This window comes from Lepidochelys kempii, chromosome 5, assembly GCF_965140265.1.
Source record: "Lepidochelys kempii isolate rLepKem1 chromosome 5, rLepKem1.hap2, whole genome shotgun sequence".
Classification (NCBI taxonomy): Eukaryota; Metazoa; Chordata; order Testudines; family Cheloniidae; genus Lepidochelys; species Lepidochelys kempii.
This window is the reverse complement of record NC_133260.1, coordinates 51,591,771-51,618,340: the sequence shown is the minus strand read 5'-3', so window position 1 is coordinate 51,618,340 and position 26,570 is coordinate 51,591,771. Positions and strand designations below refer to the sequence as shown.

Sequence of the window (26,570 nt, the reverse complement as noted above, 5' to 3'; positions counted from 1 at the left end):
GGACATTTGCAAAGTCGCAAGTTGGTCATCAGTACACACATTTGCTTTTCATTACGCTATATCCTATCAGTCCAGGAACAGTACCAGATTCAGGCCTTTTGTTCTACAGTCACTGTTCAAATAGACTGCAGGCCTACCTCCAGATGAATCTGCTTGTGAGTCATCTACAGGGGAACAAACATTTGTAATCAGTTGAAGAAGAAAAAATGGTTACCGACCTTTCCATAACTGTTGTACTGTTGAAATGTGTTGCACATGTCCATTTCATGACCCACCTTCCTTCTCCTCTCTGTTGAAGTCTGTACAGCAAGGAGAAACTGGGTGGGGGGAGGGTGTTGAGGACAGCTCCACCCTGTATACTTTATATCTTCATGCAGAGATGCGCAGCACTAGAGGGCACTCGAGGCACCCTGACAGGTAACGGGGAGGCGAAGGGGAGACGGGAATCTGTCAGTCATGCACTGGGCACACACTCACCTGCAGTAGAATGAATGCGTGCAACACATCTCAAAAAACAACTAGTAACCATTTATTACCCCACATAACATCATTACTCTAGTTCCAATACATGAGTGGACCGCCTAATTGTTGTCCACAATGTTACTTGATATAAGAGAGAGAGGTTACGGTATTTCCAGGAGCCAGAGAAACTACCGTAATTTTATTCCCAGTCACCTATGAATCTTCATAATAAAGGCTACTGGATTGCTTAATGAGATAGAGATGAAGTGCTTGCCTATGCCACCAGTTCAAATCCAAAGGATCCCATGCTGCAGTGTGTAATATACAGGCAGATTGCTGTGCTCACATGGAGCCCCACTGAAATCAACGGGTATTCGTATGGGTTCAGCAGTCCATCCTCATACTATACAGGGCTTGCGGGATCAGGGTCAAAAGGTGTTTCCCTCTGAGATTTTTTAATGTCCCATGTCATAAATTTTAATTTGAATCCAGTTCTCAGGGAACAAGTATTCCATGTTTCTCACTCTCAGGCGCATACATCATTATAATTGGCATTAATTAGCCATCTTATTACCCAGATCTGGGTCTGGAAACTATTTTACTCTCATACCCCTGGAGCTGGCCCCTCTGGAACATTGTTGGTGGGATAGTCATGGTTTGTTCTCCACCTGTTCTGTGGATAACCCCAATATCCAAAGCAGTCAATTCAGCATTCTTCATGTGTGCATTCTTGAATTCACTTTAACATATCATATGTGTGTGTATCAAATCTACATGCAGACATTTTGAGCCTTCTCATAATCTCCCTAGTTCCTGCATTTAATCACACTTCTATAGTTTCTTGACTGCTTGGTAATTTGATTGCTTATGTTGCTTTTTGCGGATTTTCTTTTTCTATTTAGTTTTGTTTTGTTTTGGGTAGTAATAGCCTTCAAGGGAAAACATATACTTCCAGTTTCTCAGAGCCTTGCTCCATGCTTCTCTTAAGCTACCACACTCCCTAGTGACAAGCAAATGTTAACTTGTAAACATCCGTAACCAGAAGCCAATAAATGTAAATGTCTTGCAGGTTGGATAATTCTTCATGACTCTTTCTACATTCTTCCCCATTTTGAGATCCTCTATTAATTTATTCCCCTACCCTGCTCAGTAGAGCCAAATAAAAGAAAACTGTAACATGTCCAAACACTCTTGAAATTATGCACTGAATAGCATTTAGCATGTGAAAAGTAAATTGAAGCCAAAATAAAGTAGAAAGGAATCCCACTTGGCAAATGTGTAATGCAGATTAGAGCTTTTCCTGAAGTGATGAAGATGTTTATTCATTTTATATATAGCACTCTGTGAAGTTAATTTTTGCAGCTGCTAGAGCCATGCTCTATTGTTATGCTGTTCTGTGCAAAGATTGTTGTTGTTTGCGGGGGTAGGGGGAAGTAATTGTTTTCATTACTAAGGAGACTGGAAGTGCATTAAACAAGAGTCAGAAACCTTTTTATTTGACCAAAATTGTTAAAACAGTTAAAAGACAGGACTGTGTGTAAATGTTTGAAAGAACATATTGGCTACAGGAAATCTGATAGATAGACCACCCAAACTATAAAGAGTAGCAGTAGGGAGAAAGTATGTAGCTAATTTTAGCTACATTACACTGTGCTGCCCATAACTGGGTTAAGCAATGTCACACATCTGCTCCTAGCCCTGCAGCATTTAAAGATTTCAGTAATCATCCAAAATTTTAACTTTCTCAAGAGGATACCCTATTTAGTATTGTATCCCCATCAGCCATTGTATCGGTCTACAAATGGAGGGCCCAATCCTGCTCTTCAACAAAACAAACAAACAAAAACACCTGGGCATGCATATGTAACCGTAGTGTGTTACTCATAATTCTGTGGAGGATTTGTTTTCTTTTGTTTATGGACATTTGACTAGAACAGTGGTTCTCAACCTTGCCACACTACTGTACCCCTTTCAGGAAGCTGATTTGTCTTGCATATTCCCAAATTACACCTCACTTAAAAACAACTTGCTTACAAAATATACAAAAGTGTCACAGCCATTATTACTGAAAAATTGCTTACTTTTTCCTTTTTATCAAATAATTATAAAATAAATCAATTGGAATAAAAATATTGTACTTACATTTCAGTGTATAGTATGTAGAACAGCATAAACAAGTCACTGTCTGTATGAAATTTTAGTTTGTACTGACTTTGCTAGTGCAACTAGGCAAGTATCTAGATGAATTGATGTACCCCCTGGAAGACCTCTGCATACCGACAGGGATACATGTACCCCTAGTTGAAAACCACTGGACTAGAAAAAAAACTGGTGGAAAATATTGCAAGAGAATACGTTTTACATGATATAAATTTTATAAATCTTTTTCCTAAAATAGCCAAAGACCTGTACAGACCTGATTTATATTAATAGAATTGTGTGCATTGACAGAAGTTTGTAGTACCTAAAGTACTTTAAAAGCTAAACTTTTGGGGCACAGCTTCAAATCTGCAGGTAATGACTGCACATCCAGTCAAATAGAAGTTCAAATTAGCATTGTCATCTTTGGGGAGAGGGAAAAATTAAAGTAACTTGGGTTTTTTTGGCAGGGGTTAGAGCAGGGGTCGGCAACCTTACAGAAGTGGTGTGCCGAGTCTTCATTTATTCACTCTAACTTAAGGTTTTGCGTGCCGGTAATACATTTTAATGTTTTTAGAAGGTCTCTCTCTATAAATCTATATTATATAACTAAACTATTGTTGTATGTAAAGTAAAGAAGGTTTTTAAAATGTTTAAGAAGCTTAATTTAAAATTAAATTAAAATGCAGATATTATCAGTTTAGTGCAGTGGTTCTTAACCTGGGGTGCATGCACCTTCTGGGGATGCAAGATGCCCTTTCTGGGGGTGCGAGACATGTGAGATTTTTTTAGAGGGTAAATCACTGAAAACACAAATTAAGCACAGTCATATAAGTACAGCTACTTTGTTTCATCAAACCTATGTATTTATTAACATTATACATTTTTTTAATGATTACTGTCAGATACAAATTTTTTGAGTTTTTCCAGTTTTTAAGCTAATTGTAGTGTAATTTTTTATAAGGGCTGCAGAGTGCTGGGCCCAGGCCAGGAACAGAGCCCTGAGCTGGCTACCGGTACCCCAAGCCAGCAGGAGGGCTGAGCAGGGCCAGAGGCCCGGACCCCGGCTGGCAGGGGGCTGGGCGGCTAGAACCCCAGACCAGCAGCGAGGTGTGCGGGGCCGGCAGCTGGTATCTCAGGCCGGCAGCAGGCTGAGCAGGGCAGATGGCCGGGACCCCGGCTGGCAAGGGGCCAGCGGCCGGAACCCCAGACTGTCACCGGGCTGAGCTGGGTGGCAGACAGAACCCCAGACCAACAGCAGCTCACCCGCTGGTGGTCTGGGGTTTGGCCGGTTTCTACCAGCCAGGGTCCTGGCCGCCGGCTCCGCTCAGCCCGCTGCCAGCTGGGGGTTCCGTTCACTCAGGCCAGCAGCGGGCTGAGTGGGGCCAGTGGCCGAGACCCTGGCTGGCAAGGGGCCGGTGGCCGGAACTCCAGACCGGCAGCGGGCTGAGAGGGGCCAGCAGACGGAACCCCAGACCAGCGGCGGGCTGAGCAGCTCAGCCTGCTGCTGGTCTGGGGTTCCATCCGCCGGCTCCTGCCAACCAGGGTCCTAGCCACCGGCCCTGCTCAGCCCGCTGCCAGCCTGGGTTTTCATTCACCCAGGCTGGCAGCCGGGACCCCGGCTGGCAGTAGAGTGCCAGGAAAAATCGGCTTGCGTGCTGCTGGTTGCCAACCCCTGGGTTAGAGAGAGGGGATTGTTGTGTGTCTAGCTTCATTATGAAAAGCATAATTCTAGTAGGAGTCAGGTTGAAACAGAAGTCTGGTAGTTTAATTAGACTTATCAATCTATGTCTCTTGTGTTGTTTAAATAAATATCCAATACAAAATTTAAACCCCATAATTTATAATACAACTTAATTAGTTGTTTGTTAAAATAAAATGCTGATTTGTAATGCAGAAGATTCTATTCCACTGTATGGTGGGAACTTTTAATTAAACTTCTTATTTTAAAAAAAGTCTACCTTGTTGCTAAAGATTGTGCTAAATGTAAAATGTATTTGGACATGTTTATAAACAAATTTAGACAAAATATAAAGTAGCTACTTAAATTACACTATCATGGCGAACACACTCTACAGCTATTAAGCAATAAAACTTTATTTTCTAGGGAAACCCCAAAAGGAGCAGATTACCTTGCCAAAAGTCTGGATGATGCTTTAGTTCTTCTGGACTCACCAGAGTTAAAAAGTAAGGTAGACATGGTTTGGATCATCGGAGGCAGTTCTGTTTATAAGGTACAGTTGGAACACTAAATTAATACTCTTAAAATGGTATTGTGGGACCATGAGAGGTGGGAGCCAGATGGCTCAGCAGTTAGCACACGCATACAATAACTTGTAATTGTATTGATCAAGTACTTATGACAGGACTAGCACTGGGGATGCTCAAAGCCATATTGGCTGGCTCCAACTGGATAGGCAGCTACTAGCAACAAACTCTCAAAAGTTGACCTTTTTATACCTTATTTACCACATACATATGACTATGGCCACTATTTCTCGAATCCTTTCCTTTGCTAAAACCAGTTAGAACCATCTTTGATAATTGGGGTTTCTTCAAAGACTTTCCTCCTATCTTATCAGCCATATTCCAGGTCCAGTATTTGCAATCAAACATACCATCTTTCAAGGCCTTTCCACAACTGCTACCCATCTGCACTTTACAACAAACTGCAAAGCATGTATAAATTTTTAGCTAAGCTAATTTAACCCTTTACATTATACTTATCTAATCCTACAGCTGGGCTGCAGGAAGGGCCCTGCAGTTGCAGCTCATGGCCACTAGAAGGTACTGTGGACCTGTGTGGAAGCAAAAGGAATTCTGGGAAGAGCAGGCAAGCAGTGAGGCGGCAGCAGCAACAAGCAGAGATAGTAGTGGAGACAGAAAGTGAGGCGTGTACCTAGTGTTGGCCCTAACCTCCTCCACCTAGCAACCAGCCATGCCCCATGCAGACACTCCCATCCCAAACCACTCATCTTCCCTTATCCACACAACAGGTTTCAGCTACCCCTGACACCATCCCTATCCCCACAAAGCCACCTCGTTAACCATTATCAGCTTCTTCTGGACACTCTCTCTCTCCACACATACACCCTCATACCAGATTTAGTCTGGTAATGTTTTTGAGCATGGAAAAAATTATCAGTGATCATCGATTCTAGATCAATGTTCTGCCAACCTCAATGTGTACTTTACAAAAAGGTATGTTTCTTGAACCCGCCTCACTATAACTGATTAAAGTAAATGTATATCTTTTCCCTGTAATGGAAAATTAGGTGTCACTAAGTTCTTATTCAATCATAAGTTCATTTAATAATTGTAAGAAATACATTGTTTTAAAAAATATTTTAATCTTTCACATTATTATCTCACTAATCTGCTATCTTGAAATCGTTTAGTGCAGGTTTTTTTCCCCCACAAGATGCTTACCTAGCTTTATGCCCAGTTTCTTGAACAACTTGTAAAGGAAAATATAGAAATAGTAGTTACCCTTCATTACCCAACATCTGAGCCCTCTGCTTCCATATTTAATGAAGATACCTTTTTTGGTGGAACTCTTTTTTCAGATTTGGCGTAATTACAAAATGGGAACAAGAGAGTTGACTTGGCTTCTGTCAAGGTTTCTTCCCCACTCTGAACTCTAGGATACAGATGTGGGGACCTGCATGAAAGACCTCCCTAAGCTTATTCTTACTAGCTTAGGTTAAAAATTTCCCCAAGGTACAAACTTTGCCTTGTCCTTGAACCGTATGCTGCCGCCACCACCAAGTGCCTTACATAAAGACCAGGGAAAGAGCCCACTTGGAGACGTCTTCCCCCAAAATATCCCCCCAAGCCCTATACCCCCTTTCCTGGGGAAGGTTTGATTAAAAATTCTCACCAATTTGTACAGGTGAACACGGACCCAAACCCTTGGATCTTAAGAACAATGAAAAATCAATCGGGTTCTCAAAAGAAGAATTTTAATTAAAGAAAAGGTAAAAGAATCACCTCTGTAAAATCAGGATGGTAAATACCTTACAGGGAAATCTGATTCAAAACATAGAGAATCCCTCTAGGCAAAACCTTAAGTTACAAAAAGATACAAACAGGAATATACATTCCATCCAGCGCAGCTTATTTTACTAGCCATTAAACAAAAGGAAATCTAGCACATTTCTAGCTAGATTACTTACTAATTAACAGTTGTACGGCTGCATTCCTGATCTGTTCCTGGCAGATCTGTTCCTGGCAAAAGCATCACACAAACAGACGAACCCTTTGTTCCCCCCACTCCAGATTTGAAGTATCTTGTCTCCTCATTGGTCATTTTGGTCAGGTGCCAGCAAGGTTATCTTAGCTTATTAACACTTTACAGGTGAAAGGGTTTTGCCTCTGGCCAGGAGGGATTTTATAGCACTGTATACAGAAAGGTGATTACCCTTCCCTTTATATTTATGACAGTTTCTGTCTGCAGTTCAGAAGAAAGGGCAACTTACGCAGAAGTAATTTCTTCTTGCACATCCAGTGGTTCAAAATATGTATTTTAATGTTCCCTCCTCTTACAGTGAATTTATTCTGTACTGTAGACTTCTAACCTAGTTAACTGTTTTTATCTTGTGCACTGTTTTTTGCTGCCTTGCAGACAACAATGCTATTTGGAACCACAGCACACCTACCCTTGTTTAGAAAAATAATAATTTGCAAGGTGGATACGATAAACAGACTTGATCAAAAGCGGCTTGATCAACATAATAGAATCTGATTTTAAATTTAACTGTTTCCATTATTTCAAGTATCTAATCAAGAGATTTTGTGAAAGCTTGTAGCTTACTGAGAAAAATCTGACAGTTGTGTACGGAATTGTGCATTTAAACTAGCATTATGATTTTAATTATAAGTGATGAAAAGTGAAGGTAATATTTTTAGTGCTTACATCAGGGATGTACTGTAGTTGTGTGATAAAGACTTCTGGAAGATTACCATGTAGAGACGTGCAGGTAGAAAATTATCTGTGTGGATACTAAATGCCTGCTGTTAATTTAAATGAATCATTTTATCCATTGATAGTAGATATCTGCTTTTTAAAGCTTTATTTTGATCGTACTACTTTGTGTGACTTAATGAAGGTATAGGGCCAGTTTTTATTATTAGATGCACGCCCATGTTGGAGGCAGTAATGAGCCACCACCTCTTAAATGGAAGATTCAGGAGACAGTGTGCCTCAAAGACAATGCTGCCTGGAGATCCTGAGAAGAACAGCCATTGCATCACCCTTTAAGATAACGTAGCCTGTGCTCTTCTCAGCTGGTCACTGTGAGGGACTCTAGCCTCACCTCTTCTCTGCCTCTTTTGGTGTAGGGATGCTTAGGTGAGCTCATGGACTACAGTTGTTTCTGTTCTCTGAATCCGTGTGCAGGCAAGAGAGTGGAAGGACTAGGAGATGTCTCGTGACCAAGTTGGCTTAAAAAACATAGACTCTAAAGGAAATATTGTCCAGGGAATTCTGGCTTGCCCACTTTTCACTTCAGTGGAGCCTTAAAGAAGCAAGATCTTTCACATTCCTATAGACCCCAGCTCAGCAGTGTATAAACACAGCCAGGGTGGACGCTCTCAGAATCTGCTTATGATCCAAACATCACCTCATGCTGCAGGGCAAGATATCAGCATAACTGAGTTAATTTACACCCAGATTAATCCCAGACAACTGGGAACTTCATCCTTCTACTTTATTGATCATACCTCCTCGAATGCACTTTGTGGCCATTGGCTTCAGAATATTGTCAGCAGGTTCAATGATCTCTGGGACGTTAGTGGTAAATATCCTGTTTAACCACTAGACTTTAAACCAGGGGTAAATGTCATCTAATGACTTCAGTCCTTTCCATTCCTAACTTCCTGGAATACTGGAAAGGCTGGTGTAGGAGAGAACCATGATATTTCTGGTATCCCCAGACTGACCTTTGTTATCTTAGTATTCACAACACGGAATGAGGGCACTGACTTCCCTTTTAAGCCTTTCTCTCTGGAATAAGCTGTCATGCTAATGTGTCTTGAGAAGTCTGTTCATCTGTGTCTCATGGAATGGACACCAAGAGGTTAGGGATTGTGTTGGATTATTCTATTTTTTCCCTCTGGATACAGGTTATACTTGTTAGAATGCAACTGGACATCCAGCAGGCCACAAAATGTAGGCCTATTAACTCCAGAACTTTGATATCTTCCTCTCTGTGCTGGGGCATCTGCCCATACTGGCCCATAAGGGGTTAATAGAGCTTTAGGGAGGCTGCGCTGGAGGCAGCCAATCAGAGAGGGGCTGCAAGGAGCAGCCAATCCGGGCCAGACTTGCCCATATAAGAAGGGATGGGGAGCAGAGCACCTTCAGTCACTCCCTGGATCTTGAGGAGGACTGGCTGCCTAGCAGGCAGAGGACAGCAAGCATCTGGCAGGCAAAGACCTGGGGAGCTAAAGGCAGCTCCTGGCAGGCTCCAGGGATCTGCAGGCTGAGGCCCTGAGGCAAAGGCAAAGAGGGTGCTGGGACTGTGGGGAAGTGGCCCAGGGAGATCTACAGAGGAGTCGGAGGGGGCGCCACAAGCACCCCTGGATTGTCACCTTTCCCCCCCTCCCGCCCACACTTGCCACTGAGGAAGTGGCTGGACTGAGGGACTGCGATACTGTCCCCCGGAAGCGGGGGACACTGAGTGTAGCACAGACTAAGGGCTGTGTCATGAAGAGGACACCGCAGTCCTTGGGGCAACACAGATCCAGGAGCAGAGGTGACGACAGGCGAGATACCACCAGAAGAGGGTGCAGAGCTAATTTCCAAAACATCTAGTAGGAGGCACTGCAGTGGTGAGTCCCACCCTGTCACACTCGCCATCTGGATGGGAGGTTGGTTCAGGAGTTTTCCAAGAAACTTAATTAAACTATCTTTATCCAGTATGCCTATTTTATAATTCCAGGTTGACTACATCAAGCCTAATTTAAATCCAGCAAGAAATCACCATATGATTAAAATGTTTGACTGCATGATAGATATTATTATTTTTGTTTAGGGGAAGGAATGGGGCAGCAGGGAAAAAGATTGGGAATGGATTTGTTTGTTTTTGGTGAAAATACTTCAGAGGTGTATTTTGACTACTCTGTATCTTGGTATTTCTGCACTTGTATTTCCCTATGCACAATAAACTTTTAAAGATGACCTGCCGCAAACACACACTTCTGAGAAAACAGCTTTTTAAATATTATCTTTTCCCATTAGCGCCAAATTCACCAGTTGGTGAGAATTAATCTGGAGATTCCCAATTTGTTGTCGTCTTTCTGTGTGGATCCTGTTCTTGCTGTAAATGAAGCACAGCATATTGTAGACTGAGGAATTACTTGTTCTCAGTCAGTTTCACCATGACACATTGAGGAGCAGGAAGGTTCAAGTTAAATTCCTTGAAAGTTAAACCTCGTTCTAGAATGGGTTCTACACACGAGAAACCAAGAAGTTTTATTTGAAGAGTGGACAACCATTTTAAAAGTGAGAACATTAGCATTGTTCGATTCTGTTGAAGACAATAGCAGCAATTTGATGGTATATCAATTATTTTTCAAAAAGCATTACATGGTAAATTGCACTGTAAAAGTCTAAATTATTCACACCGTAAGAAACTTAATTGCAGAATTAAATATGTTCTTATTGGCAGTAGCTAAAGCAGCTTATTGGCAAGGAGTTCAGAATACACTCTATTCCCCTTTATTAATCTGTTCAATACCGCTAACCTCCCCCCCCACACACACACACATTTTTCCTTACTTTAAATAACTATCTGACATTGTTCATGGATCAGTTTCCTTTCTCAATCTGATTTCTGAATCTTGTTTGCTACATTTAATTACAAAAAGTATTGTGCATCACAGTGGTTATCAACCTCTACCATTCTGGGACCCACCTTTCTAACCACAACCACCTCCAATTTAGCAATGTGGAAAGGATAGGTCAGTGGCTCATTCAGCCAGGAAAATCCTTGTGTGCTTTGAGTTCAAACAAGCCACTCAAAATTTTGCCACACAAAAAAGACAAATTTCAGTGTGCAAAAGGATCTGTAAATGTGGAGTGTCTGTTTCCTCACCTAAAACAGTGAAGCATTGGTTAAAGTTCACAACTTTTGTAGTCTTATGTACCTTTCTGTTCTGCTGGAATCCACTTTAGATCCAAAGCTCCCAGGTGGAGTGAATAATGTGTCCAAATTACTTGGGGTGCAATAGATTGGATGCTAGTTGCCAGATCACTGTGTTTTCCTACCATAACTCAGGCACAGTCAGTGCAAATACCAATGCAGAAATGCCACCCTAACTCAGCTGCAAAAACAGATTGCTAGAAAGCTTCAGATATTCTCCCCTCTATCCCTCCCCATAGCACATCTTGTCAGTGGGCTGCAAAAATAGGAAGTGTTCACGTATGGATCTTTCCCACTCACACAGGGAAAATGATAAAGTTGGAATGCAGACATCTGTGGTTTCATTCAGTTCTGTAGAGAAGTGGTGGTACTGCTCACCTGAACTCCTACGAACAACGGTCGTGAACACTGGCAGCCATTTCCTGAATTTATCAGTTGATTGCATCCTAGGAGGGGAATTGCTTTAACTTGACTGGCTGCAGCAGAAGACGTCTACATAAGATTAGTTGCATTGGGACACAGGTTGCAGTCAATGTTCCCTGTTTATGAGGCTTGGCAGCTTTAACTATTCATAATGATACTAAGTTTGATAGTTAGACAATTTCATTTTTACCGGATAGCCACGAATTAACAAAGGATTCTGCTTTAATGAATCCATAAGCCTTCAGTTGAGGAATTCAGTGGATGGATGTTTGATCTCCTCTTGGCTCAGTGCTCCCTCTTTTCGATGGCTGTATGCACACCCAGAATCCTTTGTCCACTACTGTAGCACATCTGTGAAGTTTGTCAGCTACTGCAGTACATTCTGGTGTATGCTTTGGTCTGTGTACACTGGAGAAGAAAGTCAAGCTGGAAGCACATATACACAGAAGGAGGGGGAAATGGAAGAAAAGGGCAGAAGGAGGATGATTTTGACCACTCTGCTGCATGGAACATTGCAGAGAGCATAAACTGTACTCTGGTTATTGTCTCCTTAAGCGAAAGCTGCAGATAGCTCCCAGCAGGGCAGGGAGGCAAATCAAAGTGTCAGATACTTGGCTGTAGCAAATTCTGAGGGGAAAAAATGCTGTGCCATATTGGACAAATGCCAATTTCCATAGCTGCAGAATTTGCAGAGTTCATGAGGCTTTGAATGAGCAGAACGTAGCAAGCCACACCTATAGTATTGTTTTCAGGCTGCCTGCCAATCCAGTCAGGCACCACTGCATCAGTTTGTGCTGTTTTGTTGTTTAAATTCTCATTTCTTGTTTTGCTTTTTCAACAAAAATATTTTTAAAATGGAGGAAGAGGTAGGCTGGTTGTGACTCCCCTGAAATTTTTTCACGTCCCCATTTCGGTTTGCCACGTTATGCAGTGAGAATAACTGGTTTATCAAGCTACAGTGGTTCTCACAATTTGCTCAGCAGATCATTGATTAACCAGTAGACCTAAAGAATAAATGGGAAGAGCTGGTCAAGTTTATAGGTTGACTGGCTAATAGCCATGCAGGTCCTTCAAAGGTTCTGAAGTCGTGTTACTTATTGAAAGAAATGTTAGTCCATTTCTTTATAAATTTTGTTTAACACACTTAAACCAAAAATAAAATCAAGAAAATATCAAAGTTGTTAATAAACTAAAAATAAAACAACACAGCTATCAAATCAAGGTCAAATCAAAAAATTAGTCAACATCAGAATGGAATTAAATCATAAAATGAGTTAAGTCATCAAAGTAGTTCTAGAAATAATCATTCTTTAAGTTCTAAAGGGGATTCTAAGAAAATGACTATCCACTTGGTTATAAACCCAAACTAAAGAATTTTACCAACCTCAGTCTAATCTGTGATTTAGAGCTGATTAAAAGCTTAATACTGAAACCAGATTAGGTAATGTCTAAACTACAACTTCAGAGCCAGTTAAGATTCCTTCTTAGAATTCTGTTCTGTTGTGGCAGTTAATCTTTTCTTCCAGCTTGAACAGAGGTGATATTATTGTGACTGTAATAACCAGGGTTGTGCGGCACCTCACTACCACCTGCCCTTAGCGTAAGAAAGCCTTGTCTATGCCTACAGCGGGTCAACTTCTGTACTCGACCAGCCACAGGCAACATAAGCACTCCTCTCTGTGTCTAAAACAGGCCTTGCTCTCTCCAGTTTAGCAATAGGCACGCTCCAACCCTCAAGCCCTTAGATCATCTCCCTGGAATGTAAAGCCCCTATTCCACTGGACACTGATAGTATTGACAGATCCGCTGCTTCCAATGAAGCAGTAAATACCAGCTTACCAGTTACACAACAGATCACTGCTCTGCTTAACACACAGCACTTAAATAAGTTTGTAGTGAAAACAAGTGAAAAATTATTTAAGAAAGGATAGAGATTCAATTCATAGCAAGTAGAAATATTGGAAACAAATGGTTACATGTAAAGTAAAATCATAACAAGCATTCTGGAGCCTAGACTTAATTAAAAGGTAGTCTCAGGTATTGCTTAGCAACGCTTTCCAACCAGGCAGGCTGCAATCCCTTTTTCATAAGACAAGACATGCGGTCAGCTTATCTCCAAGGTGAAGGATCCAGAGTGTACTTCTGTACTCCAAGATATACCTCCACAATCCATTGTCTTTATTCATAAATAAGGCTAAGGTTTTGTCATGGATATTTTTAGTAAAAGTCATGGACAGGTCACGGGCAATAAACACAAATTCACAGACACTGCTTACTAAAAATATCCCTGACAAAATGGGGAGGTGGGTTCAGCTCAGCACTCACTGCTGTTAGGGCTCTGGGAGGCCCTAACTGCTGCAATGAGTGGGAGCTCCAGGGTCACCCCCCATGCAGCAGCAGGGAGCTCCAGGGCGTTCCCTGCCACCTGCAGCAAGTGGGAGCTCCAGGGTCCCCCCTCTTCCTGCAGGGGCTGGGCTGCTGCACAGTCCCCCAGCCTCCCACCACAGCTAGGCAGCTGTAGGGGGTTCCCCCATCAGGGTAGGGGCTGAGAGCTGTGGGGTGGGGGGCAGCTGGGATCTCCAGCCTTGGGGCAAAAAATATCACAGAGACCAATGGAAGTCACGGATTCTATGACATAATCATAGCCTTATTCATAAATGACTGCCTAGGAAGGAAAGATGTGGACAAATTGGGGGAAGTCCAGAGGAGAGCAACAAAAGAGATTAAAGGCCTGAAAATATGATCTATGAGGAAAGATTGAAAAATTGCGTTTATTTAGTCTAGAGAAGAGAAGACTGAGCACAGACATAACAGTTTAAGTACATAAAAGGTGTAATATGGAGGAGGGTGAAAAATTGTTCTCATTAACCTTTGAGGATAGGACAAGAAGCAATGGGCTTAAATTACAGCAAGGGTGGTTTAGGTTGGACATTAGGAAAAACTTCCTAACTGTCAGTATAGTTAAGCACGGGAACAAATTGTCTAGGGAGGTTATGGAATCTGTCATTGGAGGTTTTTAAGAACAGGTTAGACAAACACCTGTCAGGAATGGGCTAGTTATTATGTAGTCCTACCTTGAGTGCAGGGGACTGGGACCTATGGAATCCCTTTCAGTCCTACACTTCTGTGATTCTATAAACAGAATCCTCTCTTGTTGTTGCTCTCTCCCTGCTAAATTTCTTATCTTGTCGACTTCTGCAGTCTTTCGACAGGTGTCAGGCTCAGTATGCAAATAGGCCTCTGATGTGAGACATACAATGCTCAATACACACATGACAGAGAGAGAAGCATTTGCAGTCTCCTGCTTGAAAGGAACCTGTTTAAGAGGTCACCTCTTGGTTACCTGCCTTAACTCCAAGGCTTTGACAACATTATTTTCAGTATAGATATGTAATTCCTTAAATATTATCTCATACAGGTAACCATACTTCCAAATCCTAAGATTAAAAAATATAAAAGGGTTGGGTTATCTCCCAGCTAATAAAAACAAAAGACAAAAAATAGACAAAAGAAAAAGATACAGATCTGCAGACTCTTCAGCTCTCTCTGCCTGCTGGATTCTCAGAGGAGCTAGAACTTCAGACAAGGATGCAGTCGATATGTTCTTTTGACACAGTACTTTTTGCTGGCGGGCTTCCTTCAGGCACGGGGAAAGACTGGCAATTTTAAATTTTTAAATCAAAGTTTTCTAAAATATGCTGTCGTTCAGACAGGAAATAATTCAGGGAATTTCTATGGTTTGTGTTATTTAGGAGGTCAGATTAGATCACAGTGGTCCCTTCTGGTTTTATGATTATGAAAAGGCTGGAGTCGCTTGTTTGTCTATGTTGTAACTTCCTCTCCTTAAAGTGGATAGTCTTATAAAGACTGGTTTCAGAGTAGCAGCCGTGTTAGTCTATATTCGTAAAAAGAAAAGGAGTACTTGTGGCACCTTAGAGACTAACCAATTTATCTGAGCATAAGCTTTCGTGAGCTACAGCTCACTTCATCGGATGCATTCAGTGGAAAATACAGTGGGGAGATTTATATACACAGAGAACATGAAACAATGGGTGTTACCATTCACATTGTAACCAGAGTGATCACCTAAGGTGAGCTGTTACCAGCAGGAGAGCGGTGGGGGGGACACCTTTTGTAGTGATAATCAAGGTGGGCCATTTCCAGCAGCTGACAAGAATGTCTGAGGAATAGTGGGGGAGAGACTGCTGAATTGGAATTAATTTGCAAACTGGATACAGTTAATTTAGGCTTGAATAGAGACTGGGAGTGGATGGGTCATTACACAAAGTAAAACTATTTCCCCATGCTTATTCCCTCCTCTTCTCCCCCCCCCCCCCCCGACGTTCTTGTCAACTGCAGGAAATGTTCAAGTTTCAATATGCAATAAGGCTCTTCTTTCCTTGAGGGGAAGAAAAAGCTTAATAACTTGCATCACTATCTTTACAGATACTGTAGAGCTTTTTTCCTTATCATACTAACATTTTAAAATGAATATTTTCTTTTCTTTCTAGGGTTTTATACCACATAGCACCATAATATCTGAGTGTTTTACAGATTTTAAAAAGAAATACATGGTATCTGTTTTTCTCTCTCTCACTCTCTATTCCCTGTGTGGAGAGAAACTTGTTTAGTTTCTGTGCTTATTGTGTGGGGGGAAAAAACTAGGTTATAAAAGTATGATTTGCATTTTGTTTTTGAGGTGGAGAGGTTTTTTTGTTCTGATATCCCAGCAGTGAGATCCACAGTTATGGGACAGCTGCAGAGAAAGCTCTGTTTTCTGTGTTCATTGGCCACACTTTTGTGGTTGACAATTCTATTGTTCCAGTAGAACTTCTGTCAAAGAACATCATCCAGAAGTTGGTTGGCCCATTTACAAAGAGGGCTTCAAAACTCAGGACTGAAGTCTCAGACCTTAAATTACTTAGTGGGGAGCCAGTATAAAAAACAAAGCACTGAGTTCTTGCATCCTCTATAGACACTATTGCTAAGCAGGTGAACTGGTATAGCTTGAACTCCTTGGAACCTTTCTAAGGCTGTCAATTCCATCCTTAGGTATATTGCATTGTAGCAATCAAACTCATAGATCATGAATTTGTGGTTCACAATAGCCAATCTGATAAGAGATTTTGCCCTTCTTATGAAGGCATAGATGGAAGAGTGCCTTTTTCATAAGCATAGCTATTTATACATCCATTATCAGTGAGGAATGGAAATTTTATGTCCTGTGTAATACAGGAGATCTGACTGGATGATTATAATGGTCCCTTCTGCCTTTATAATCTATAAACTCTGAGGCTCCAGATGTATGCAACAATCTGAAAGTAGGCAAATTTGATGGAGGGTGGTGTTACGGTGGCACTGTTACTTTTTTTGCACCAGAATTACCTTTGTCTTACGTAGGGTTAGTTTCAGACAGCTACTGCTTATGCAGATGCTGATGAATCCTGACACTTGGATAGCTGGAAAATATTTTTTACTTCTCTTATTTTATGTCTGGCATCTGAATTCATGTGGATGTAACTTCCCCTTGTGGCTTCAAGTAGACGTATTAGGATGAATGAGATGATGGAGGTAGAATAACAATTTCCCCCTCATGACCCTCTGTGTAGTCTGAGAGAAGGAATTGGAACCATTTTAGTGCAATCCCCCTAATATCTCTTATACACATGATCTCTTCGTTCCAGCTGATAGCACTAAATGCCACGGAGATCCAGTATTGTAAGAATGGATCTGTACCCCAGTCCATACACAAGTGTAGCTCGTCTGTCAGCATGACAAGTGCTGCTGTGGTCTTGTCTCAGCCACAAACCAGATTGGGGGAGGGGGTTACAATATTAACAGTGGACAGATAGAATTATTTATTACTGTTTAAAAGTTGTATTTTCTTTTGTAGGCATGTCTGTTTAAATAGTTGAGATTTCTCCAGTATTCTTTGGTGGTAGGTTTTAGATGAGTAATGGTATCCTTTCACATACTTTAGGAAAACAGGGTGAAACCTTACAGTATATTTTTTAAACAAAGCAGAAAAGCAACCTTTTAACATGAGAGAGAATCACAAAAATATAGGACTGGAAGGGACCTTGAAATGTAGTTATATATTCATGTTAGCCCAAAACAACCTGCCAGTGCTTACTGTTATGAATGAACATATTGGTTTGACATTCTCCTGGGAAAAATGATGAAGACAAAGGTTAGTATGAGTCAGAGATGCAATCACAAATCATGTAAATATAAAAGGCTTTTAAATTTCCTTTTCAAAAGGTGCTTGCTGAGATGGTAGGGGAGGATTTAGAAGACTGTTCTTTGAAGAGTAGTGGGGGGACTTGAATGAGTAAGTGGAGGGGAGGGATAGGATACAGAAGGACCTAGACAAATTGGAGGATTGGGCCAAAAGAAATCTGATGAGGTTCAATAAGGATAAGTGCAGCGTCCTGCACTTAGGACGGAAGAACCCAATGCACAGCTACAGACTAGGGACCGAATGGCTAGGCAGCAGTTCTGCGGAAAAGGACCTAGGGGTGACAGTGGACGAGAAGCTGGATATGAGTCAGCAGTGTGCCCTTGTTGCCAAGAAGGCCAATGGCATTTTGGGATGTATAAGTAGGGGCATAGCGAGCAGATCGAGGGACATGATCGTTTCCCTCTATTCGACATTGGTGAGGCCTCATCTGGAGTACTGTGTCCAGTTTTGGGCCCCACACTACAAGAAGGATGTGGATAAATTGGAGAGAGTCCAGCGAAGGGCAACAAAAATGATTAGGGGTCTAGAACACATGACTTATGAGGAGAGGCTGAGGGAGCTGGGATTGTTTAGCCTGCAGAAGAGAAGAATGAGGGGGGATTTGATAGCTGCTTTCAACTACCTGAGAGGTGGTTCCAAAGAGGATGGCTCTAGACTGTTCTCAATGGTAGCAGATGACAGAACGAGGAGTAATGGTCTCAAGTTGCAGTGGGGGAGGTTTAGATTGGATATTAGGAAAAACTTTTTCACTAAGAGGGTGGTGAAACACTGGAATGCATTACCTAGGGAGGTGGTAGAATCTCCTTCCTTAGAGGTTTTTAAGGTCAGGCTTGACAAAGCCCTGGCTGGGATGATTTAACTGGGAATTGGTCCTGCTTCGAGCAGGGGGTTGGACTAGATGACCTTCTGGGGTCCCTTCCAACCCTGAAATTCTATGATTCTAAGTGTACAAATATTTCGGTTTTGGCAGAATGAGCAGCTTTCTAGCAATAGACAATTGGCCAATAATTTATAGAATCTTTAGGTGCTAGACAGGGCCCTCCCAAATTCATGGTCCTTTTTTGTAAATTTCACAGTAATTGCATTTTAAAAATCTTGAATTTCATGGTTTCAGATATTTAAATCTTAAATTTCACCATGTTGTAACAAAATATGCATATATATTTTAAAAACAACAAAATATAAACATGTAAAGCCCTTCAGACTCAGCGTTTCACAAACTTGGGGGTCCCAAACTAAAAGGGGGTTGCAAGGCTATTGGGAGGAGGGGGTCACGGTATTGCCACCCTTATTACTACAGAGCTGAGTGGCTGGAGAGCAACAGCTGCTGGCCAGGTGCCCAGCTCTGAAGGCAGCATAGAAGAGCGGCAATACTATGACCCCCTACAATAGCCTTGCGACCTCCTTTTGGGTCGAGACCCCCAGTTTGAGAAATGCTGTGTATTTTTACCCTATAGTATAGGGTACTTTTATAATAGAGGGTAAAAGTACACAAAAGACCAGATTTCATGGTACATGATAAGTTTTTCCTGGCCGTGAATTTGGTAGGGCCCTAGTGTTAGAGGATTCCAGTTGTGGACAGCATACATAGTGATACTCGTGCAGTTTTGCTGTGCAGGGGTGAGTGGGCAAGCTGTGCACTGTCTTTTGTCCGTACTGGAGCAAAAGCAATTGGACCTACTTCAGATTTCCAGCTCTCACTAAGTTTAATTACTGCAACTTGATGGGAAGATTTTTTTAGTGCCAACTCTCATAGTTGTTATCACAAACGTTGTGGTATTGATAGTTTACTAAAAGTTCCAGCTTTTGCAGACAAATGTTTACATGAGAATCCAAGCTTCCATGTATTTTTTTTAAATTATTTTCAAACCCTTATTGGTGCAGAAAACAGTTTAAAAATGTGACCCAACTACACCTTATAGACTCAAAAATCAGAAGGCAAAATAAAATAATTGTTAAGGTCTCATGATTTTTGAATGTTTTGGGATTGGCAAGTGGAAGACTAACCCAAGAATAAGTGTCTCAGATACTTGTACTTTGTTTTAAATTGTCGGCAGAAGTAAGGGAAGTGAAGTAGGTGTGATGTGTTTCCCGCCGTGCCCACCCACCCACCCGGTGCCACCTGAAACTGGGTTATCACTGAGTCCTCTGTCTCACCTCTGGACTCCCTCTTGCACTGTGCTGCTGTGACAAGCTGCAAAGCCCTCCAAGTTTGCCCTCACCCAAACATCCACAGGCAGGGGCCATACCCAGCTGTGTTCATGAACGCTGGGCTAGCCACTGCATTAACCAACAATAGAGAGGCTCCAGCCAAAATACCTCCAGCTCCCCAGACTAGGACCCCAGGGCCATACCGTCCAGCCCTGGTCAAAAACCTGACCAGAATGAATTTATTACCCAGTCCACCACTTCTACAAAGGTAAGTGGACATGCACCAACCCTTGTTCCTGAGCTGAGATTTTTCCCCAAGCTGTTTTATATATATTTAACTAAAACAGATTTATTAACTACAGAAAGATAGATTTCAAGTGATTATAAGTGATAGCAAACGGATCAAAGTAAATTACCATAAGAAATAAATCAAAATCGCAATCTAAGCCTAATATAGTAGATAGGGTTTGAATCAAGCGGTGTCTCACCCTGTTAAATAGTACAAGCAGTTTGTTGACATTTCATACACAGGCAGGGCTTTCTTCTTTCTTGCCTGGGACCAGTACTCCTCCTCTCTTCACCCTTCCCCTCAGTTCAGTTTTTCCCTCTGATATTTTCAGCTGTTGTGTTGTAGGGAGAGTGAGGTTCCTTCATGTTGTCACTTCCCCTCTTTTATATCTTCTTCCAACTTGCTGGAAAGCTCTTTTGCTGTGACCTGGGTCAAACAGTCTCCATTGTGTAGTGCTATCTCTGAGAGGTTTCTTTTGTACCCAGTTCCTGCGGTAATCCTTGTGAGTGTATGTATTTCCTCAATAGACCATCAACATTGTTTGGCCTTTTTATTGTTGTACCTGAAAGGCTGCATGTGGGTGTTCCCAACCTCACAACCTGTTTCAGTAGCACAAACATAGCAAAACTTTATAACTTCATATACCATGATACCACATACAACTTAACAGGATATAATGTTCAACAGATTAAGACTTTTAGAATGGTACCTTCACAGGGCATACTTTGTACAAAACAAAATCATAATCATATCACCATGGTGAGTATGGGGTACAGCCTTTTTCCTTGGGGGCACAGAATGTCACAGTAGGTATTATCACCATTTAAAAGATGAGACTGGGACAAAAAAATAATTATTTGCCCAAGATCACACTTTAAACTGGATGGAGCCAGAAATAGAACTAACATTTCTTGACTACCAGTCCTCTTCTATAATCACAATACATAGAAGACTCTTAAATTTCATCTGTATACGTAGTGTCAGAATTTATGGTTCCCTATACAGTTACTGTGACAAATGTTGCCATTCTAAAACTCTGATCTCTTGGTTCTTTTTGGACATTACTCTGGGGATGTTTGGTGCAGATATTGAGGACAAGAATGTGGAAAAATGGCAAAGAAAAGTAGCATTTGAAATGAGAAATCTACTGGATACTTTTTTATATACATGTTTGACTAAAAATAATTCTCAATCAAAATCTACATTAAAAATCTCCATGACAAAAATAATCCTCCATTTTCCTAGTTGTGGTGGTGTAGAAAGAACTAAAATTTTAACCCTTTGTTTTGGTTTTTCAGGCAGCAATGGAGAAGCCAGTTCACCAGCGATTGTTTGTGACAAGAATTTTGCAGGAGTTTGAAAGTGACACATTTTTTCCAGAAATTGATTTGAAGAAATACAAACGTCTCCCAGAGTAAGTATCAAGATGTGTTAATAATCTGGTATGATGGGCTACAGTTTACCTTCAAATAGCAGAAAAATGAAAGACTTCAGAATCAACTTTGAATTATTTTTTAATGTCATTTAGGGCCATATTCTGCTCTCATTTTCTGCTATGTACATTTTCCAGAATTTTTTTTTATTTGAATATTATGGCCCAGAAAGAATATGCCATGTATTAAAGGGAAAAGTAGTTTAATTCAAAAGAATTAATTAATGGAGTCCTTGTCCAATGTAGTAAAACAAATTAAGGCTCCAGTCCTATAGCCAAAAATGTAAGCCTAATGCTCACCTATGTAAAGTTACACAGATGTGTAAATCTTTGCAGAATTAGAACCTTAATTTGTTTCACCCCATTTGACAGAAACACCCTACAGTTGTCTCTAAGGGCTTGTCTTCTCTTCCACATTAGCTCAAGCTATAACTGAAGTTTTGCTCCTAACCCAAATCCTGTCCACAGGCACAAATGTGGTTCTTTAAGATTGATCTATCTGGACTGTTTGGAGGGGCAGGGAACTGGTTGAAGCTCAAATATTGCTGATGCTGGAGCTAGCAATGCAGTTGGGATGCAGCATCTCGAATTTATCAGCTGCTAAATCCAATAATTCTGCTACTAATAAAATCACTTGCTAAAAAATTGAAATGTAATCAGCATTCCCATGTTATGGATGGTGTTTTGGTTTTCAGACTTTTCCAGTTTGTTAGAAGTGTTGCAGATGATAGTCTGTTAAATTATGGGGTTTGGGTTTTTTTTTCCTCTCCTCCCCAGATATCCAGGAGTCCCTGCTGATGTCCAGGAAGAGAATGGCATCCGGTACAAATATGAAGTGTATGAAAAAACTGTTTCGACATAGTTAATTTGAGGTTTATTGCGCTAATGCATACTGTCAACATACATTAAAGTTTTATTATTTATACATTTTGTACAGTTACCAGAGAAACCACAATTCTTTCTGAGTCTAGGCAGCTGATCGAAAGCACATTCAAGTTAATGGAAAGACTCCTATTGACCTCAAGGGGCTTTGATCTGGCCCAAAGCATAGGGAAATAACTGTGGTATCTCCTACCTTGTGTAGTAACTAAAAGTAAATTTTAACTTTTTTAATGGCAGCCACGGTGCTATATTACACACTAAACAAATATACTTTCTGTTTAAAAACCTTCTGGTATGGAGAGGGATGCTTTCTGCCATAGCCATATCTTACTTGAATGGTGCTTCAAGAGGTAGACAAACTGGTCAATTCAAAACTCCACACACAAAAAAGTCACCTCAGTGAATCAGCATTCATCAGCAGAGGAGAAACTGAAAAGTTATAGTAGTAGATAATTCCATCGTAAGATGTATACTGTAGATATGTGTCTGGCAGAAGACAATTAGGGATCCTGTTCAACCCTCCTTACTCTGAAGTTAATGAGAGTTTTTTGCCTGAGTAAGGAATGCTAAGTAAAAGCCAGATCCAAAACCCACTGGAGTCTATGGAAAGACTACCATTGACTTCAGTGGACTTCGGCTCAGGTCCTATTACCTCTAGAGATAGCATTTGTGTTTGTGATTTCGGTTCCAAGTACCATATAGGTTCCTTGGTAAATAGGATCTTACCATAAAGGTAGCGAGTTCAGAAATGAATTTGAGACCTCTGTTCTCCAAGGTGACAAATCTTTAATGTAGGTGAACATTCCTTAGTAGGAGATCTGTAGAACAGAACTGACAAAACTTGAGTATGAAAAGAGAATTTACATACCAAAACCAGGATGGGTTCCAGAAACTAATTTGAAGTTGCCTAATACAAAATATCATATAAACTTACATATAAACTCAACAGAATCAATGTATATACCATTCTTTTCACTCATGGTTTATGTAGTTACCAAAAACCTGAGTGGAAAAATACAGCCTTGGTTTGTGTAGTTGAGTATAATTTTTATAAGCCAGAAGCCCGATGGTTCAATTACATTTTTTTATCTATTAGCTGGGGATATTCTGGAGTAAAAATATGCTAAACAGAATGACATGTGCCAAGATAGAAAAATCAGTGTTGATAAGGAAGTGTCTAATCTGTCATAACAAAGTTGGATAGTATTTTTCAGAACTTTAAAACATGAGCATGAAAAATCAAGTTATGGTCAAAGCACCCCCCATAATTCCTTTCCTGAGCTATCACTAGAATTTTTTTCCCCATGCATGAGAATCAGGAGAAAAAAACTAAATAGGCCACATTTCCAAAATGCAATTTCAGTTTTTTAAAAATATAAAGGCTGCTCTTGTGTGGTGCTGAGAGATGCTGAGGTGTTGCAACTCACTGACTTTAACAGGGATTGAAGACAGCACTTCAGAACCTCTTAAAATTAGACCATTAGTTGCAGATCTGAATATAAGCACATCCTGCAATGTACTAAGTGCTGCCTGCGCAGCTTGAGTGCCCTTACCTCCCATTCAGTGAAATTATTACTTTTAAGCTGCTGAGTGCCCTTATGCTGAAAGACCAAGCTCTAAGCAAGGAACATCACAGATAGTGTAGAATTAGATCTTTAACCCATCACTTAAATAAAAAATAGCATACCCTTCAGTTAGGTGACAAACAGAATAAAGGAAGCAGGTAGGTGCTAAACAGAACCCAACCTAGTTTAACTGGTCATTTATTCTGGAAGACTTGAATTGTGTTTTAAAAGTACAAGTATTAAAACTTTGAGAACCTATTGAATCAAAAAGATCAGTGTTATGAAGTCAAAATTTCTGAGCTTGATTATGTACATTACATAACTTAAAGGTGTGGTGGTGGGAAGTGGGTAATTTAAGACTGAAAGCATAACGTGCTGAGAAAACACAAGCATGCTTACTTAATAATTCATAGTGATATGGAAGCTAGAGGCCTCAGGAAACAACCTCAGGAAGGATTCTGCATAGATAGCCTGTGTGTTGTCTCTGCACATAATGGGACTCTGCTTATTGTATTCAACATACATAGCCAGACAATAGTGTGTTATGCCTTAACATTCTAGGACTGTTAACATTGCATTGTTAACATTGCACTACAGTACGGTTAAGGCCAACCCTAATACCATTGACTTCTGTGGGAGCAGGATTGCCATTAGTGCATTTTACTGCATATACTGAATATTATGGTAGTACAGCAGCACCTTTCTACATCTTCTAAAATTGATGTGGTTCATGGGATTTATTAGAATATATTGTGGCAAAAATGGCAAAAACCAAAACAAAGAATATAAACTTTGAGTACTATTTGAATTTTCATGGTGGCTTGATAAAAATGAATTGATACAGAGGATAAGAGTTCGGACAATTTTTCCCACTTGTTTGTCTTTTCTTTGTACCTTTTTGTCAGATTTAAAGTACTCTGGTCTCTGTCCTTTGGCCACATCATTGCGCCGCGTGTGCAAATTTCTAGCACGTGTTATATATCAGCTGTGTTTATTTACAGAATATTTTCTAGCAGGATGCCTGCATGCCAAGTCAGACCCACTGAATTCTGATGACAAGTCTACCACAGTGCAAACAAGACAGAGATGGGGATAGAAAGGGAGACTCCCTCACCAACAGTAGTGACCTAGTAATGTTAAGGCAAAATGACCTCCCAGGTGCATGGAATGAATAACAGTCAGATGTGGTGGTCTGTTGGTATAAGTGATATAAAACCACACGGTCACTTTGCATTAGAGTATAGGTTTGAAATTGAGGCATGTATGCTTTTGGGTATTTGTTGGAGATGGAAATGAACATCTAATGCAGCACTGAAATGTGTTATCAGTATTATAGGTGATGTGCATTCCTTTACACATTCATAAGTGTTCTGCCTTAACTACTAATTTCCATACTTTAAAGGTTTCGGGTGAATGGGGTGCATTGTGCTGCAACCTTAATGGTCCCTAAAAATAGTTTTGGATGCTATATAATGGATTATATTATTGCAAAAGTAATATCCCTTTAAGGCAATATCAGCATCCACAGCACCCCTTTGTGACTTGGTATGGCATTACTCACCCTTAGATTCTCTCCAGGTCTTCAGTGGTCAGTAGCCACCTCTGACATGGTCCAGTGCTGCGGTGACTTAGCCATCTAGCTAAGTCAACCTGGAAGGCATGACACTTCAGTGTATCAGAGTTCCAGAACAAATATAGCAAACTCAAAAGAAGGTTAATCTGTCTCAGCCCTTGAATGGACGCAGTTTTTCTATGCATGGGCTGTCTTTTTTAGCCAACATGGATCCAGGCTCCCTGCTTCAGGCCTACCTTCCCTCAAGGAGGCCCTGACTGGCAGTAATCTTGGCTTAGTTTACAGGCTTTTCTCATCAAGTAGGAGCTGAAGATCATCTTCCCTTCCTTGTCAGCCACCAACTGAGCTAGGTTCTCCCCTTTTAGCTCCAATCTCCTGGCCTGACACCTTCTGCACTTGTAGCATGGCAGGGTTGATTTGAGCCCAGAGGGCTCTCGTTAACCCCTTCTTGGCCAACATGGGGTTTTTTGTGTATTTTGTGTTTGATTAAAATCCATCAGAACCAAAGTAAAATGATCACCTTTTGATTAATAGGTATGAGGGATTTTAAAATTGTATATTTACACACCAAGGAGCTGAAAGAAGGTATAGTTATTATCTTTAACTCACACTCTGTTGGTTTATTTTTCTTGTTAAACATCTCCATCTGCCCAATGATATGTGATATAAACCATTTTAGTTTCCTTTAGCACATGAGTTTAAGCTAGCTGTGATGTGCAAGGAGTGGAATGTAAGTTACACATTAAGTAGATGCAAGCCTGCCCCTTTTGAGGCAGCCGAAATTAATGTAGTTTACATATTCTTAATATTAAGTTACTCTGAGGTTCCCCATAGATTGATTGAGATTTGCCTTTAATTTCAGCCCAGTAACTTATTTTGTCAAACATAACAATAATACAAAGGTTATTAACAGTTGAGATTTGTCTGAAAAGTTGCATTGGATTCTTCTAGGCCAGTGCTTCTCAAGCGATCTGATGTAGGGGACCGGCAATATTTTTTTTCCAGTGTGCGCGCAGACCTGCAGCTGATGGCTCACGGACCGGCACCGGTCCGTGGACCACCACTTTGAGTAGCACTGTTCTGGGCCATATTCATGCTGCTCCACTTAATTTTGGAAATTCAAAAGCTATGCAGAGATTGTGATCAACCAGAATTAGGACTGGAGCGTGAACATAAAGAGCACAAATCCAGACTGAACACATGAAAGAAACCAAAGGTGGTTATGCTCAGGAGTCTAATCCAGCATCCACTTAAATAGGACAAGTGATT

At 40.9% G+C, this 26,570-nt stretch overlaps 1 protein-coding gene across 5 annotated transcripts in view; it reads left to right on the top strand.

Annotated features, from left to right (window-relative positions):
- The window catches only part of DHFR (dihydrofolate reductase), a 40,321-nt gene extending 18,100 nt beyond the window's left edge, over positions 1 to 22,221 (top strand). For 4 of the 5 annotated variants that reach the window (XM_073344368.1, XM_073344370.1, XM_073344367.1 and 1 more), the window contains 3 exons: positions 4,709 to 4,835; positions 21,148 to 21,263; positions 22,059 to 22,221. In XM_073344368.1, coding sequence (XP_073200469.1) covers positions 4,709 to 4,835; positions 21,148 to 21,263; positions 22,059 to 22,143 — 328 coding nt within the window. In that variant the 3' untranslated portion in view covers positions 22,144 to 22,221. The remainder of the gene's footprint in view (positions 1 to 4,708; positions 4,836 to 21,147; positions 21,264 to 22,058) is intronic. The other variant, XM_073344369.1, reaches the window with a different exon arrangement.
- The last annotated feature ends 4,349 nt before the right edge of the window (positions 22,222 to 26,570 follow it).